The sequence below is a fragment of the Notothenia rossii genome, assembly GCF_949606895.1.
Source record: "Notothenia rossii genome assembly, chromosome: 1".
In the NCBI taxonomy this organism is placed as follows: Eukaryota; Metazoa; Chordata; class Actinopteri; order Perciformes; family Nototheniidae; genus Notothenia; species Notothenia rossii.
In genome coordinates this window covers 86,577,151-86,594,545 of record NC_136912.1, presented here as the reverse complement: position 1 = coordinate 86,594,545, position 17,395 = coordinate 86,577,151, and the positions used below count along the sequence as shown (strand labels likewise).

Genomic DNA, 17,395 nt, shown 5'->3' with positions numbered 1-17,395 from the left:
GTGCGGCAGTTTCCGTAAAAAGAAATGTTCCGCCGGTCAACATGTCCGTTAAAGTTTAAATCTTCCGTACAAAATTTGAAAAGTGCCGGTCAGATGTCTTCTTTGTTATTTATTGAGCTTTAAAACAAATTGATAATGACTGTTCTCTGTATAATAATATAATAATATTTAATAAACGGTGACTGCCTCTCTTTTCCTCCCCCTCTTCTGACTGTCCAGCAGCAGCAGGAGAGGTGGGGAGAGGGAGGCGGGCTATTTCATCGTTATCAGAAAATGATCATATAGGGCACACACGGAGCAGTTGGACCCCCAGAGCGTTGCGTATGCCGGTCTACCCACCTTGGGACCCGTTACCGTAGTCGTTTAGTCCCCCCCCCCACACACACACACACAGAGCGGAGCAAGGCAACGAAACTTAAAATAATAAGCAGCATTTTACGGCGCGCTATGCATGGGGCCGCCTTGTGGGGTTTCCCGACATGTCGTTTCAGTAAATTAAAGGGTGTTTCATGTTTTCGTTGCTGTGAACCTTCTTAATACCTTGGAAAATGCCGTTTAATACTTTTTAATACTTTTTAATAGCCTTAATTTTCGCTAAATTGATTGATCAACTTTTAATACTTTTTAAGACCCCGCGGACACACTGTTATAGTATAATTCCCCTACTACCGCATTATGTCCTCTTAACTTATGGTGTAAAATCATTTGACTACATTAAACAAATACCCTGTAATCATTACCACTCACCAATTACCTACAGTTTCAGCAAATTCTCCTTTTGTTTCAAATAACCTTTAGAGACCCAGTCCTTTTGCCTATTAAAAAGCTTATTTGTGAATAAACGAATAAACGGGAGCATGTTGTTTCTTACACGACCACTAGAGGTGCTACACTTTAGAACGTGGCTATGGGTCGTAATCTAAACTGTTTAAACAATCGACCTATTTGGTCGTTTTTTGTAGGAGGACAGGCTGGATTCACATGATGATATTACATCGTTAGTCAAAGGTTGAAGTTCAAAGATCTCTGTGTGCTTTTCGGCACCACCATTGCAGATAAGCCGTTTTAGCAGGTGGGTTTTTGGTTGCAGTGTTTTGCAAAAATAAAGCCTTCATTAGTAGGCCATAGGCTCAATCGCCATTGTGTTTTCTCATTCAGCAATTGATGGTGAATTAAAAGACATTCACTCAGTTGAAACGTTCAAGAGTATTGCTTTAAGAGGATTTATCCAGTAAATGTTGAGTTAAACTGTTTGATTTATACATGGCTTCTAAAACTTAGTACAAAAAGCCTGCTGGTTGGTTCAATGTGTTTATTTAAGCAAACAAAAACCTCAATCATTTGATGTTTTTGTGAAAGTCAATGATGAGAGCCACAGCAGCCTCCTTTACTGGGCCACCCACACAGAGCGAGCACAAAGCAGCCTCACTCAGCAGAAAAGAAACAAACAGGATAAAGGAATTTAAATCGTGAAGTGATGAAACACAATTTAGACACACACCATCAGACAGAATGAAGAATGGCGGAGGCACATCTTATTTTCCCACTTAGAGAAAAATAAAGCTGTATTTTTAAAGCGAGATAGGCTGGCAGCAGACAGCGGCAATGTGTTCAACAGAGTGAGAGAGTGACAAGAGCCGCTGTTGAAGTATACCTTACCTTTTGCGGCACATGTTGGCTCATCCTTGCCACTCAGCTGTGAGTAATGATCTGTAGCGGCTCCAGACAACAGAAATAACAAGCATATTGTGTATTTATCAAGTCCCCCTCCTACAGACTCAAACCCCCATCATTTCTATTTCATGCGTGTGTGGGCTGACATTCTGCAATATATCCAAAACATAAACAATGTACACGTTTTCATCATTTCTGTACCAAACAACATGGCAAACCCTCCAAACTTAGAGTGAAGGGCCAACAACTTGACTTAAGAAAACTAGTCTAGTATAATAATGCATGGTGAAGATGAAACATGTCAGAGAGTGCTGTCCGAGTCAGGATGCTATAATAAATTGATACATTGAAAGCGATCAATTAGTCATTAACCTAGCCTAGTTTAGCTTTTAAATGAATTGTTACATGTTTACTGTTAAACATATTCGATCTGTAATATACTTTTTCCCAGACTTCATATAACTTGTTGCTATTGCTAAATCTTCTTCTGTTTTGGTTTCCTCTCTATTACAGCTACACACACTGAAATATAAAGGCCTTGTTATTTCCTTTTGTGTTGAAGTATTTCAATGCAGGTAACAGAAAGAGTCACATCCAATTACTCATTTTGAATGCTTACAAACTTCAGCAAAGGAAACATGCTTTCACACAAAGGATGATTTGCAGTATTATTTTTCAGCTCACCTCAAGTTCATGTCGTTCACGCTTTGTGGTTTATTCTGTTACCTTCATGGCTGTATATCATACGGTATACCCATCCACTGCCCATCAAAGTACAAACTCAATCATGTGCATTTCGTTTGTGTTATTGTGGAACTGAATAGAGCTGAGGTGTAGGAACAAGTGTAAAAAGGAAACTTAGCGTTTCTGAACAGTGTCTCTGAGAAAAGGTCTAAATTATAAATCATAAACGGAAATGGTTCCAATGTCGGGTTAGAAGTGTTAAATATGTATTTGCAAAGAACAGCTTTACTTGCAAAGAGTGTAAAAACTGAAACCCCTGATTTACACTCGCATTGTCATATAATATTATACAGAACAGTGAGCACTAACCTTGGAAATACAATTCCTGCCATTGGCTTTTATATTACTTGTATTAGTCTTGTACTCTGTGCACATTTTTAGATTTGTGTTCATCATACGCTGCTGTATATATATATATTCTTTCAATGGCCTTGATGTTTCTATTATGGGGCAATCTGCTCACTTTCTGAAGGACCCATCCAACATACAAGATGTAAAACCTCAACAACATGATGTTTTCACCCATCAACAAGCTATTTGCTGCTTCTTAGAGTCCTTGAGGCACAAGGTTGTAAGAGTTTAATAACAGACGTGATGTAATGCTGTTCCCTCTCCTTTTTCTCACTTATTTGCCGGAAGTAAAACAAACAAAACTAAGTCTTTCCATACCGGCTCAAAATGCTAACAATGAAAATGCTATCACGCTGATTTGCAGCATTTGTATAATGTTTACCATGTTCATTGTCTAGTTTAGGACGCTACATACAAACAGTCTTTACTGACCAATAAGCTGTTTCACAGTATGTATTACATAAGGAATCAAAGCGTTATTATAATCAAGCAATTCAATTAAAAACAAAACCCAAATATTTTGAGCAAAATAATCTTGTATTTTGGCATTTGAAATAAAACAACTCTTCATGAATAATCACACAGGTATTTACCTCCAAAGGTCAGATAAGATTAAGAATAACTATTTGTCTTTGATCTTGGTATCTTTCTCTTCACTGTTTGGCAAACCGGTCTGCCCAGGAAACGGAGCGATCTTCAGGAAGAAGTAGGGGTTATTGCAAACCCTCAAGGCCACCAGGATGGGAGTGACTGCATAAAGCAGGTTAGCTACCAGCACGGACCAGAAAACCCCATTTGGGATACGAAATTGAGCCGTAGTACGAGGGTGGAGAGACCCCCCGATGTGAGCCCACTGGCACTGGAAGGAGACACAAACAAGGCAGAGGTTAGACTGCATTGTCATCCACTTATACTGAATATTATCTATCTGCAATGATTACTCCACTAGTTGGTTTTTATTCACACTGATGGAATGTTTCTTCCACAGTTCCTGGAGAGAAATGGGGGGAAATATGTACTTAAATTCCCTTGTCATTAGTCTGCTGTTAAAATATATAGGCCAACAAATGGGCAACTTCACAAGGGATGACTTAAGAATTTGGCTATTAATTAAAAACTGAAAATATGCCACCTTTTATAAACATTGAAACAAGACTTTAATCAAGTTCTTCCTGTTGGTTCATGGCTCCAATCTTCCCGTCAGGTTTTTAGAGGAAGCACGAGCAGCTTGTTAATTACAGAAAAAATATGCTTCAAAGGAAAAATGTGGACCAGGTCATATTAGCAGGATATGAGCTCACTACAAAGAGTTTAATTGAAGTGACACGTGTCAGACCTCTTATTGATGAAAGTAAACTTTACTTTAATTTTACTTTAATTAATCATAGGTTGCAATTACCCTAATGACTTGATGCAATGCGAAAAAACTGTCAGCGCAACCTGATTCAATATGCAGCACCTGTATCCTAAATAAAGTATTCAGAGCCAGTTATATTTATTGACTGTTTGTCTTTATGGTGTTACCTGGATCATGGCTCCTGCTAAAAACAAAGTCCAGTCTGACATCCATGTGCACCCAGGCTTGAGGAGACCGTAAACAAAGGCACCCAACAGAGGTAGTCCATAGAAGAACAAGTGTAGCATCTGAAAACACAAAATATATTACTTGTGAATCGATCATTTATTGCAAAAATGTCTTCCCTCACCATTTTAATCACCCTGATCATTATATTACAACATACTCAAATTAAATACAGTAGGTGAGTATATTATAGTCTATAATAAAGCTAATTCTGTATCCAGTGAAAAGTGCTTCACTGTGCAGAAGTACTTTCCTCTCCATCACTGTCAGTCTGTGTTGTTGTTGGGTCCTGACCAACAATCCAGCAGACAATTAATACAGAGCATCCTCCTTCTCCTCTGGCCTGCACTGCACTACTCTCACTGAATACAGAAGAGGGCTGCTTTGAATGTGCAAATACAAACCCACAGAATAATTCACTGCGTACAAGTAGCCCCGCCAGTGTGGAAGAATACTGGAACCTTTCTGTATTCAATAAAAGTACTATCACTAAAAAAATCTCTGTACAATTTAAAAATATGTGTTCTTAGCTGTGTAGCCTCTACAGCAGAGGTTTTCAAAGCGTGAGAAGGACCTCCCCAGGGGGGCTCGGTGAATGGAAGTGAGAAATATTACGTTTGTTAACACGAGAGGATCAGATCGAGGAGCTTAAATGTGTGATAAAGTAATAAAGGGAGTTGAGATCCAGGACTTGGGGGGAATTGTTGAGTGTTTTGTACATTGATGCACAGACACTGATAAATGCACCAACAGTAATTATCTTTTTTATGTATTTAGTGTTGTCAGATTAATGTCACTAACAGCAATATTACGGTGTCTTGGCTCGATGACTATGGGATAATAAATGATACAACCATCTAATGCATCTAGGAATTGAATTTAAGTAAGTGAACTAAGGGTGCATTTTTCCAAGCTTTGTCTGAAGAGAGGCTTACAATCTCAGACTTTGAAAACCCTTGCTGTAAAGCGTTAAATCGTTAAAGTTTATAAGATGTTTTAATGTATTTTTATGATGTATATGGTTCAGAGGTTCAGGGGCCCAATTATGTAGATCTAAAAGTCCATTTTATCTCTTTTATCTGATCTCATGTTGTGTAAAACGTCATCAAACGATCATTAAGCGCAGTCTTAACATAACTGAAATGTGAAAAGTACTCAAATAAAGTCTCAGTTTTCTCAAACTTGTTCGTAAGTGCAGTGCTGGAGTATCTCACCACTTCTCTCAAACACAAATTTGCACCCTCAGCACAAATTACTACTCCCACACAACGGCCGCCTTGACCTTCAACTTAAAATATTTGGCGCATGAAAGCCAGTTTCCCACTGTAACCCTCAAATTATACCACTGAACGGTTTCTTTTCATACTTGGTCTTGATGAATTCTAATGAGTTGAGCTCAAGGCCTGAAAGCCAATCATATATGCCCTTCAGTCTTTTGTTTAAATGTCTTTTTAGTGCTGCCACGGTAATCTGCCACATATCGTTCATCATCATCAATGAATTTAGAGGTTGGTCAATGCAGAAACATTGCAACCCTGCACAAACCGAACTTCGTATTCCTTCACACGTACACAGAAGCACCAATGAGCGAATGCTAGACACACAAACAAACACACACACACACACACACACAGACACCGTTTTTCAAAGGCTGCTACTCGAGACATACTTTCACATGCTGCACACACGCTCTCCTCCCACCCAGTGAGATGCTGATGGGGGGCTTTGGGAGCAGGATTAGCTTATCAAGTTCTCAGCATGCGGTTCGTTTGTCTGATCAATGACTTTCAATTGTGACTGGACTGCGGCCCCAACAAGGTCTTTGGATAACCTATTGACAGAGTTGTGTATGCCAAAAAAAACACAACAAAACCCACAGTCGAGGAGGGTCAGGACTCAGGAGAACAGAAATAAAAGGAAAGCTTACCCAGAGCCAGTCACTGTAATAATCTGATATCCATCTTACTCAAATTAATCGAGGGACAAAGATGCACTGGCCCTTGCTCATTGTTGCTGTAATGATGAAAAATGCCTCTGTAATCAGCTACAAGCTGAAAGAGTGGAGGAGATAAGGGCAAGCATCCAGCGCACTCAGAGTGATATCCAGCAGGCAGAGGTCCATTATGTGGCTGGTTATTTAAAACAGGCTGGAGAGGGGCGTTCAGGTGCTGCTGCAGATAGTGTGGAGAGAGAAAGAAAAGCACTCACCATCACTCTGGGGTAGCCCACTGGATCCTTCAGGTAGGGTTCATAGTGCTTCACGTAAATCAAACAGGCTTCAAGCGGAGAGTCCAGAGCCACCTACAAAGGGTGGACAAAATAACAGCAACACAAAGTGATGCAATTTAATCAGACAAATCCACAAACTGCAAGTTTCCTTCAGCCTGATATTATATAAAAAAGAATGGTCCCCATAAACACTAGTATTTTCAGTATCAGTATTGGTTAAAAGAATGGCACACTGCACATGGTTAAATTAATAGTTTGATATTTTGGGAACTATGCTTCCTGATAGTTGTGTGAGCAAAACATATCTGTCCACTAAATGTGAAGCTACAGCTAGGAAACATGGGGAAACACCTCTTGAAGTATCCAAAGTCATCACAATTCGCTTTACTCCGCCTCTAAACTCACTAATTAAATACAATATGTATTTGTTTACACTTTGCAAAACCACAAATGACATTGGTGAGCTTTAGAGGTGCTGGAAGGCAGATTTGTACGTCTCAACAGAGCCCCTCTTGCTGTTTCTCCTCGTTTCTAGTCTTTGCACTGAGCTTAGCGTAAGAGCTGCAGGAGCTAGCTTAAATTACTCTCTCAAGAGACATGAGAGTATTATCAACTGTAGGTAGGATGCCGTGATTGACAGAATGGAGTATTCAACAAAGCTGTCTAATAGAACACAATAATACACACTATTTTGAATCCTTGTGACTCCCTAAACCTTTCCGCATGAACAAGATTACATGCTGCATGACTTTCAGAACTTCCATCACAGCCTCGAAGTCTGTACACATGGATGTGATGTACACTCACCAGGCCTCTGATGGCAGTGAAGGCCATGGCAGCGATCAGAAGCACCACCAGGATCAGATCTGTGGGACGCCAGATCAGCTTCATGCTCTGAGCCTGCTGGGCCTGTGGGGAGAAGACAACACGATGTTCAGCATGGAGATGGAGGTTGTTGCTTCAGAGCACACTCTCAATCTCACTTCAATGACACCTGTGTTTCTACAGAGTGGAATGTGCGTCTCTACAGGTTTTTAAACCCTGCAACTAATCTATTCATTTTTTGGGCCACTTGAGGCAACTAGAATTAATATTTTGTGTTGGCATACCATCAATATTTGAGTTGGTATGGCACACTGTTGGGTTTTTACAGATCCAGCAGCTATAGAATAACATAAGTCTTCATTTGTTGTTGTGTTTGTGTCTATCTGATGAAAAGTTCAACATTCAACACTTTTTAGCTATGTTCTCGTGTTCTCTTTTAGGAAATATCTAACTCTGGCTGATTCACTGAGTTCACTAGAAGGTTGCTAACTTATTTTGTCTTTCATTTGGGCAGCAGTATACACGTTAATGCAGCAGTAATATTAAGCCACACATGATATAAAAGTAAAACTGTGACTGAGTCTCCACCTGACTGAGGGGCAATTTTTATGCAAATGATTTACTTTGATCTTAGCTACTTTAAAGGTGGGGTAGGTAAGTTTGAGAAACCCGCTCGAAATACACTTTTTGTCATATTCCATGGAATGCTCTTAACATCCCGATAGCAATGAATATCTTAAGTGCTTTGACAAAAAATCCGTAAAAAAATGTCATCTGTGGAAGCCGTAGTACTGTAAAAAGCACGACCAATCATCTGAGCCGGCCCGGCTAAAGTAACTGGATGGCCTACCTGCCTGTCAGCCTTCCATCTGTGCACAAACTTATCTCGTGCCCTCATTGGTCATGTGCGCGTTCGTGTGTGTTGAAGGAGCTGCTCTGTAAGGAAGAGGCAGATTTGTTCCGGCTGTGTATTTTCAAGTTATAGCGCACTCGAGCTGGTTTCTCCAAAATTACCTACCCCACCTTTAAGTTCATTTTGCTGGTAATAGTTACATAGGCTACTTTTACTTAAGTCTGGTTTGCATGATCTTTTTCATACATTTGGAGTATTTTCCCATTGTGGTTTTCAAAATGCAATTTTTTAAGTAAACATTTGTAATGCTTCTTCCACTGCTGGCTAACTTATTAACTTTCATTTGGGAACATTGTAGTTTCACTTGCTAACATTGTTAGGTTGTCAAGTTCAGTTGAGTACACCACAGTATCCTATTCTCACAATGACTACACCACCTAAAATTACAGCAGCTCATAAATATAAATGATGAATTGGCTGACCTTTGTTTTCTTTCATGGTCTGGATCATATTCAACTGGACTTCACTATATGTTACCCTGATTAAAGTACAATCAGCAAACACCACTGCTCTAAACCTCTCATACCAAGGTCTAACAATTCATGCATCAGACTTACATTGTATCCACCAATTAGTGGTCTGTCCTTGGGCCGTGTGAATAGTGTAATGGCTCCCCACACAGGCATCAGGAGGAAAAGAAAGTTGATCCAGAAAGCTGGACGGATCTCTGACCCATATTTACCTGCCACAAAGAAAAAGCAAGAGACTTTTATCAATGTTTACTGACCCATATACATCTCAGTGTACATCTGTATTAAAGCATCCAAAGTAAACCTGTACAGTCCGCTTAAGGCATACAGTACAGTATGTCTATGATAACACAGCAGACTTTAGACGTCTGATCTTGCAACACTCATGTATGAAGTTTGAAATGTCAACAACAGATGCTTAACGCATGCTTCCTGCTTTGTTCTGTGGCTTGTGACGGCAGGCGAGGCATGGAGCATGTCTGTTGGCAGGCTGAACTGTGACACTGATGGTACACGACAGAGCAGATGTTCACTTGATCAACGCTTTTCATCACGGGACAAGTGAGGGTGAATAAGAGATGTGACTCACCTGCCACTATACCGGCGATGAACACACTCATGTTGGCACACAGAGAGCCAGCCCAGATCAAACCCAGGGATCGGTAGCCTTTCCTGGATGGGAATACATGCCAGTCAGTCGATACATGCCTCTAATGGTTAACTTCTTACATCTATCACATGTTCTGTGTAATACATAGCACGGTGCAATTTCTCCTAGTGGTTAAAAGCTGGCAACCTTTTAAAAAAAAATTGATGATATGATAGTACCTAAACCAAGACAGCACTCACCCTGAACTCTTGAACCCACTTATTCAAATGACTAACTAACTCTAGAGGACCCTGTTTCCTGAAAATAATGTTTTATTCAGGCCATTTGGTGAATTTAATATGATTAAGGCAACTTGTGAATCTCTCTCTGTCTCTATTTCTTGAAGAAAGTCTAATATATGAAAAAACAAGGCAAGTCTATGGGCTTAGTGCTAAAATATTCTGTTACAGCTGTGCTTTCGTAAGCTCTTAAATTGTTGTTTCATCAGTTAGATAGGCAGGGTACTGTTGATTTCTGTATAGTCATGTTGTGATGGACAGCAAGATGAATGAGCTTGATGTGACCTGATGTGACTTGATCATCACCCACCTGTCTGTTATCCTGCTGATCATCACCAGATACATGATAAAGTGCACTATTCCATCCCAATAACACATCATGATGGCATAGGGTGTCCCCAGGTAAGGCTCTCCCTGAAACAAAGACAGTACGTGGAGAGAGTGTTAATGACCAACAGTGGGTTCGAATATGGCTGCCGTTTTAAATCAGGGTATTTTGTATTATTAACAAAAGCATTTTAGAGGTGAGAATAAGAAACCTACTGTCTTTTGGTAGAATGTCATAAAGCCGGAGATAATTCCGTCATATTCCAAGGCACTCACCAGGTCAATGACACAAGTAAAGGAAAATACAGCAAAAACTGCAAAGGCAATAAACAATACAGGTAAATAAAAACATCTATCCGATAGATACATATGAAAAATGCATAATTTTAAAATTCATATTGTTTCAGTGTGTGTTGGTCCGTGTAAATATAACTAAACAGTATTAGATTCAGACCCCCCAATACTTGCAGGACACCATGACATGTTAAGCAGCTTTTCAGCTTTGAACAAGCGTCATTCAAAAGCCACCATTATTTTTCTAAGTTTCATGAAATGACTCAATCTCTTTTGTCCACCTAATCGGAAAATACATACAGTGTTGTAAGAGTGCTTAGAAACCGCATGTCTCCTAAACCTTTATAAAACTCTTTTCCAGCTTTTTTAATTCCACATTTTTAAGTTCAAGGCATTTGACGTCAACTGGCTTGTCAGTGATTTATGGGAAAGCGGGTGGAGAAAATTAAGTCTTGAGCAGTAAGGTGTGCTGGAGGCATATTTATATTGAGTCCCTGCTTCCAACCTAAGGTTAAAGCTGAAAGGCCATGTCAACAAGACAGAATTTAAAGTGTAGATCTGAATAAACACCTGAGTGGCATGTGAGTCTTACAAATGCTAAGAAACCCTGGCCCCAGTAGTACAATCGCTGTCATTGACTGTTTACTAAACACTTCTATTCCCTGTGAGGTTTCTTCAGTAGATTTGGGAGCTAGAAAAGTAACTGAAACAGCTTCCATATGATTTGTATATGAATCACTAATACCAAGTGTAAAAAAATGTTCTTTTAAAAAAACTGGATTACTAAAAATGGGCTTTACACATGAAGTAACAAGGGGGTTATTGTTAGTGCCAAGAGGGCAGGATCGTGCACCTTAAGGATATTGGCTGACTTTTTAAAGTGCAGCAGTCTCACTGGTTAACAATCAATGGACTACAAAACACGTCGGCTCACCAAAACACTGGCTACAGCATGTTGGAGACTTTCAGCAGATGATCGTAGAAGACGTCTGGATGCTTCGGACCATAAAAAGTCCTCAGTCATCAGGGTGCAGTGCAGTATGAAATGTAACTTCACATTATAATTAAGGAGATGGGCCTTTGCAAATCATGCTCATTGGATTGTTAATGAATGGGAAAATGTTTCCTGGATGTAATCAACTACAAAATTCACATTCACAATGGCAGAGCATGTGGGGTAAACAATATGAGGCAAATGACCCTTCACCCGTGGACATTTTTTTAAACAACAGTTGGGAGGTATGACTGTTATGGCGCAACCGATATGCATACACTGACTTCATCAAGAACTGTGAAATATTTATCAGAATTAGCAATCCCTTTAGCTGAACTGAAACAGAGCATCTAAAAAACGTGCACATCCTTTGTGGAAAATCGCACGCCTGCATCAGTGATTTGCAGTTGGATATACAGTTCATAGAAAACAGCTGTAAAAGCCATTGCAATGATTTTCTGCCTGGAATTTTTGTCAGAATGTCATTATAAAGGGATTCACAGTTTGTTGTGACACGAGCATATCGCTGCAGATACCACAGCTTAAAATCGCTGTATCATATCCTTCCTATCTGTCCTTCACACACTCTTTGCACACAGACACATGCGTTTTGTCTCGACTGTGTACCAGGGCCTCTGTAATCCTCAGGACAACAAGGTTTATCTCTGACATCTAACAGGTGAGATAGCAGGGGGATTATGGCTCTCTATCATTGAGAGGAGCCTGCCGCAGCTTTGTCCTCATTGTTGTGGTTTCTCCAGCCTAACACTAGCCTGGCCCTGGGCACCAACTACCGATATATCACATTGTTTCTTACCCACAAGCTTAGCCCCTGGTATCAGCTGCAGGGGAGAATTTGCAGGGAAATAATGACTGGAAATGGAAAACATATTTGAGCAATAACTTAACAGGGAACAATGTGACACAAATCTCTAAAGCTAAATGAAAAGTGTGTAAACTGTGCACAAGAGGCCAATGGTCATATGATTAAAACTGAATCCAGACACCCTTATGGCATTTAGAGTCAGTTGATAGTGTAGTAGCAATGGTTTTATGCAGGTGCAGAAGTGAGGAGTCTTTTCGTGTATGACCCATTTTCCAGAAGCTGTGATTTTGCTTCAAGGTCAAGTTCAAGTCTAAAGAAAAGCTAAAAGGTTAAGTATGTACAAGAGGTGTGAATGTTCTCAGCTTGAAGGGGGTTTGGGTCGGTCATGACTCAGAAAAGTGTGGTTAATATTTGCTCTGAACCTAAGCTGCTTTCGACATATCAAGTCATGTTACATACAATATAATCTTTGTAAAATACAGTGATTTGGAAATATATTGCATGTGAGTTGTGAAATGCACATAGTTGTGTTGATTACCAAAGAATAGGACATCTTTAGGGGGGTTGCCACGCGTGATGAGGAAGTAGAATAGAAACACAACCACCAATACAGCAACGCCAATCTCCAAGATCACATAAGGCCTGTGAAAGAAGAGGAATCCAACTGTTACCTAAGAAACATAAGAGTACAGATTGTCCACAGGCTCACTGCTGACACTCTGCACTTTTAGATACCAATCTGCTTCTGATTTTCTGCTTCATTCTCTTCACTAATTAGTTTCTAACATGGAAGTTGTGCCAGTGTGCTCGGCAGTGCTAAATTAGTAAATGATGATGAATGGGAAGTCAGGGAGAATGATAATCACGCAACACCCAGAGTCAGCACAGGGAGAAATAATTCAGAAGTGTGAGGAGAAATATGTGTGAGGGATGCACTGCACCCAGAGGGAATAAAGGCACTGCTGGTGTGGTGCTTTGTGTCCCTGCAGATTATGTCCCTGCCTGTAATCTTAGATTGTTTTTAGTTCAGGTGTCGCCTCATTGTAATCTGAAGTTTTACAAATATAATAATATATAATCAGAATTGTTGGTATTTCTGATTAAAAAAAAGTCAAACTATCTGTCATCTTATTATGGCAGGATCACATTGGATCTACTTTTCTTAACTCCTTTTATTTGAGATTTTGGTACAAGGAGTAGCCTTGTATCAGTTTTACAAATATAATGTGTTTAAAGAAACTAATTTCTGAATCAAAATGGCTGCTATTTCTGATTAAAAAGTCTCAAAATCATGTCTCTCTGTCATGTTATTACATGCTTATTTTTTGTTGAAGAGAATATTTTAACTGCCTTCAATTCTCTTTCTTTGTATGAGGTTATGCATTTTTATTTTCTAAAAGAAAGTAACAGAACATTGTCGTACAGTTAGTATACAGTACAGCAACTTATCTTTGTTAAACTTAAATACCCTCTCATACTGCTGTGGTGGTATGCCTTCCAGTGGCTTTAAAGCCCAGCTTTACAAAGGTATAATCAATCATAGGCAGAAGTGTGGGAAGCAGCAAGCTAAGGCCATGTTAGTTCAGCGCTGCCCTCCATGTTTACTGGTCAAAGGTACCGTTTTCTCGCACTGGAAAGATTAATGTGCTGAAGGTATCTCCGGATAAACAACATTACAGCCTCAGAAAAACTCACAATGTGTGCTCACAGAAGGAAAACAAATGCTGTGAAGCTTCCTTCCCAACTCTCCAATTCAAAAGTGCAGAAAGATTTATGCGCACAATACTGTTTGTTTGCAGAGTGGAAGAGCACAAGGCATATTGTATGTCAAGAGCAATTTATCAAACTCTTCTGGGCAGTATGTATTGATTCTCAATGTCCACACACTCAAAAAAGAGCCAGCAGAGATATTCACACAGGAGGAGTGTAAAAGTCTGTCAAAAATGAGTAATATCTGGCTGTAAAAAGTTTAAGGGTGTCGGAGTGCAACGTGTGTTTCACTGGCTATTCAGCCCATGAGGTAGTACACAACTCTTAAATGTGCCCGTAGGTAATTTTGGAGAAACTAGCTCGAATGCGCTAGAATTTGAAAATACACATCCGGAAAAAATCTGCCACTTCCTTACAGAGCCCCTCCAACACACACCAACGCGCACATGACAAATGAGGGCTCGAGATAAATTAGTGCACAGATGGAAGGCTGACAGGCAGGTACGCCATCCAGTTATTTTTAGCCGGCCGGCTAAAATGATTGCTCGTGCTTTTTACAGTACTACGGCTTCCACTGATGCATTTTTTTTAATGGATTTTTTGTCTAAGCACTTAAGATATTCATTGCTATCGGGATGTTAAGAGCATTCCATGGAATATAACAAAAAGTGTATTTCGAGCCGGTTTCTCAAACTTACCTACCCCACCTTTGAGACAATATAATGAGAGCAGAATCCCAATAAACAGGCAAAACAGAAAATAACTGACTAAGAAAAGAATATAATAATTGAGTTAGCTGAGAACATTAATTATCTCCAACATCAGATTATCTCCACACATTCTATTCACATTTCTTGAGTTTATAGTGTACTCTAGTGGTGAAAAAAAATACCGCTTTTCATCTCATTTTACAGGAGGAGTTGACTGTTAAAAAATAAACATTTATATTATTTAAATTGTATTATAATTGTTAAAGATTGTATTTGTGTTGGATTAATGTAATTTCAATGTTTTTAGGTGTTGGGGTTGTATACAATTGTTGGTATAATTTTAAAGACAAAATGTACTAGTTTCCACCAATTAGTGTAGCCATAACAATTTTAGCACAAATAACTAATAATAAACTATTAAAAGCACATAAAATGAAAAATGCCTTGGATGCTTTTCAGACTGCTAATCCACACTGTGGGCCTCAATTAAAAGTAATATGACCTTAGTCTACTTGCACTATCAATGAAGAACACCTCATTTTTTCTTCAATATCACACATTTCTTGACTCCGTTCAGCACTCTCTATTTTTTTTCAATAAATCAATACGTGCTTTGACTTACTCTTGAAATGCAGGAATGCTGTTCATGGCATAGAGAATGCCGAGGGCAGAAAATGAAAATAGAAATACAAAGGTCTCCATCTCTTCAAAAGCTGTTCCCTTCAGAACCCCTCAGCACTGGTAAAAGAAAAGAAAAACACAGTTATCGGTTTTCACGTCAATACAGTATCCTCAATATAGTAACACTGATATTTAAAAAAACAATATTCAAAAAGCAAGGAACCAATATATTTAGGAGAACTGGAACAAATGAAATCAATCCTTTAAGTACAACTAAATATGAATGTCATGGAATAATATCCTAAATGAGATCTACAATTTTGAATAGAACGGAAAAGAAGCAGAGCAGGCTCTTACCGTCTGGCTACCCTCTCGGTGGATTAATCAAATTACGGCTGGCCTGAGGCAGACATGGCCTTTACTGGGAAAAATAATGAAGTGAAGACAAAGAAGCTTTTGGGGGAAAAGTTAAGCAATTTGGTTTGGTCAGAGATTTACATAAGTCGTATTAGTGAGGAGGCCTACATTCCACTTCATGTAGCAACACACTTTAAGTGACCCTGATCCTGATCCACTTAATGTGTGTTTTGAAATGTGTGATTGTGTGCCGTTTATGATTCATTCATATAGCTATACTACAATGGTTTAAGGAGTATGGATGTGACAGTAGTTTTCAGGGATCATAAGAATTGAATTGTCTGCTCTTTTTTGTTTCCTTCAATCCAGCAAAAATTGTGGACACTGTGACCTAAAATATATCAAAAATGTTAATCCATTTCAAGACATGGTTGCATATCAGTATGTCGAAAAAGGAAAATAAATGGAGATGGATTAAGTTCCTTAAAAGTAACAACTGATTTACATTTCTTAACAAATAAGTGTTGCTGGTTTTGCAAGGGTTTTAAAAACAAAAGGAAGGTCGTTGACGTCAACTGTATGCAGAGTGCATGTCTATTTACAGTCACTAACTTGCGTAAGAATAACAATGAACAGATGCTGAATAGGCCGACAATATGAATGAATGTAGTTGTTTGAGGAACACAGCTTTACAGACCTATTTCAGAAAATGTGCAGTGAAGACATAAACAGGAAGTGGGAATTATTCCTGCGGCCATTTCTCCAATCTGCAAAAAAATATCAATGGTTGCAAATCTTCATTGAGCCTATGTTTAAGGGCTCTGCTTTGGGTAATTTTTCTAAGCCCTTTAATTTATGTCTGCAACTTAAATATTTCAGTTATTTCTTAAAGAATTCAAAATCCAGTTCACTCCAAACCAAGTATTTGCAGTATGTTTCCAGTAGGGTGCACCAGATCCAAGCTAAAAGAGAAGACCCCCCCCTATTGATTTTGAGGTTGTTAAATTAGAAATGCTTTTGATTTAAAATATTCAGAAACATCAGAAATGTTTCCAAAGATTAGGGTAATTGGTTTATCACAGCTTGATATTGCGTTGACTCAATTCAGATACATATGTAATATCTATTCCTATTCTGTGTAAGTACATTAATAATAGCACAGGTAAGTCATATTTCTTGTATGTGTACAAACACCTGGCAAATAAATGTAATTCTGATTCTTATACAGTGACGCTACAACAGATAAACGCAATGTTAGTCCTAACTCAAATGGTCTTCAATTATTAGCTCATGCATCATAAAGGTGTAACTTAAATGTGCCAGGAGCTTGCCTTTAAATTCTGTATCAACAGCCACCACCTGTCTGACAAAAGAACAAACAACAACATCAGACAGGGAAGACAAAGCTCAACCCTGCCAATATCTTTTATCTTTGAGGAAAATTTCAGTAGCTTAAATGTAAACAACACACACACATGCACACGCCCTTTAATTCCCACCAACCTTCTATGTTGGGAAAGGGGGGGACTGTTTTACCAGGAAAGCCGTGGCACTGTGTGTTTGCTGGAAACAACTGGAACTCTTCCAGCTCGATGGTTCAATAACGTAGAAGGAACTGATGGATGCCAAAAGAGACAGCGACCTGCATAGATGAACATCTATCTAACATCTAATAAATTGGTTTGTATACAATAACTGTCTGCAGGGAAGAAATTCTGGTGATTTGCTTGAATGAAAATACCCTCTATAGAACAGTCACAAAACATATTTGGTGTCAGTTGCAGAGAAAATCCAACACTAAAAAAACACAGAAAGGCTTTTTTTATAACAATTTTTTAATTTTTCCTAAATTTAAACATAATGCAATTTATGCTCTCTCT

General features: G+C 39.0%; 1 protein-coding gene across 1 annotated transcript; it reads right to left on the bottom strand.

The window, feature by feature from the left end:
* Positions 1 to 1,978: 1,978 nt before the first annotated feature.
* Positions 1,979 to 15,684, bottom strand: tm6sf2b (transmembrane 6 superfamily member 2b). The gene is made up of 11 exons (XM_079651380.1): positions 15,516 to 15,684; positions 15,160 to 15,275; positions 12,656 to 12,759; positions 10,220 to 10,317; positions 9,987 to 10,090; positions 9,378 to 9,460; positions 8,876 to 9,000; positions 7,388 to 7,489; positions 6,560 to 6,652; positions 4,294 to 4,413; positions 1,979 to 3,628 (listed from the first exon to the last, which is right to left on the bottom strand). Exons 2-11 carry the CDS (start codon positions 15,237 to 15,239, stop codon positions 3,392 to 3,394), a joined length of 1,146 nt encoding a protein of 381 aa, XP_079507506.1. The 5' UTR covers positions 15,240 to 15,275; positions 15,516 to 15,684; the 3' UTR covers positions 1,979 to 3,391.
* Positions 15,685 to 17,395: the final 1,711 nt, after the last annotated feature.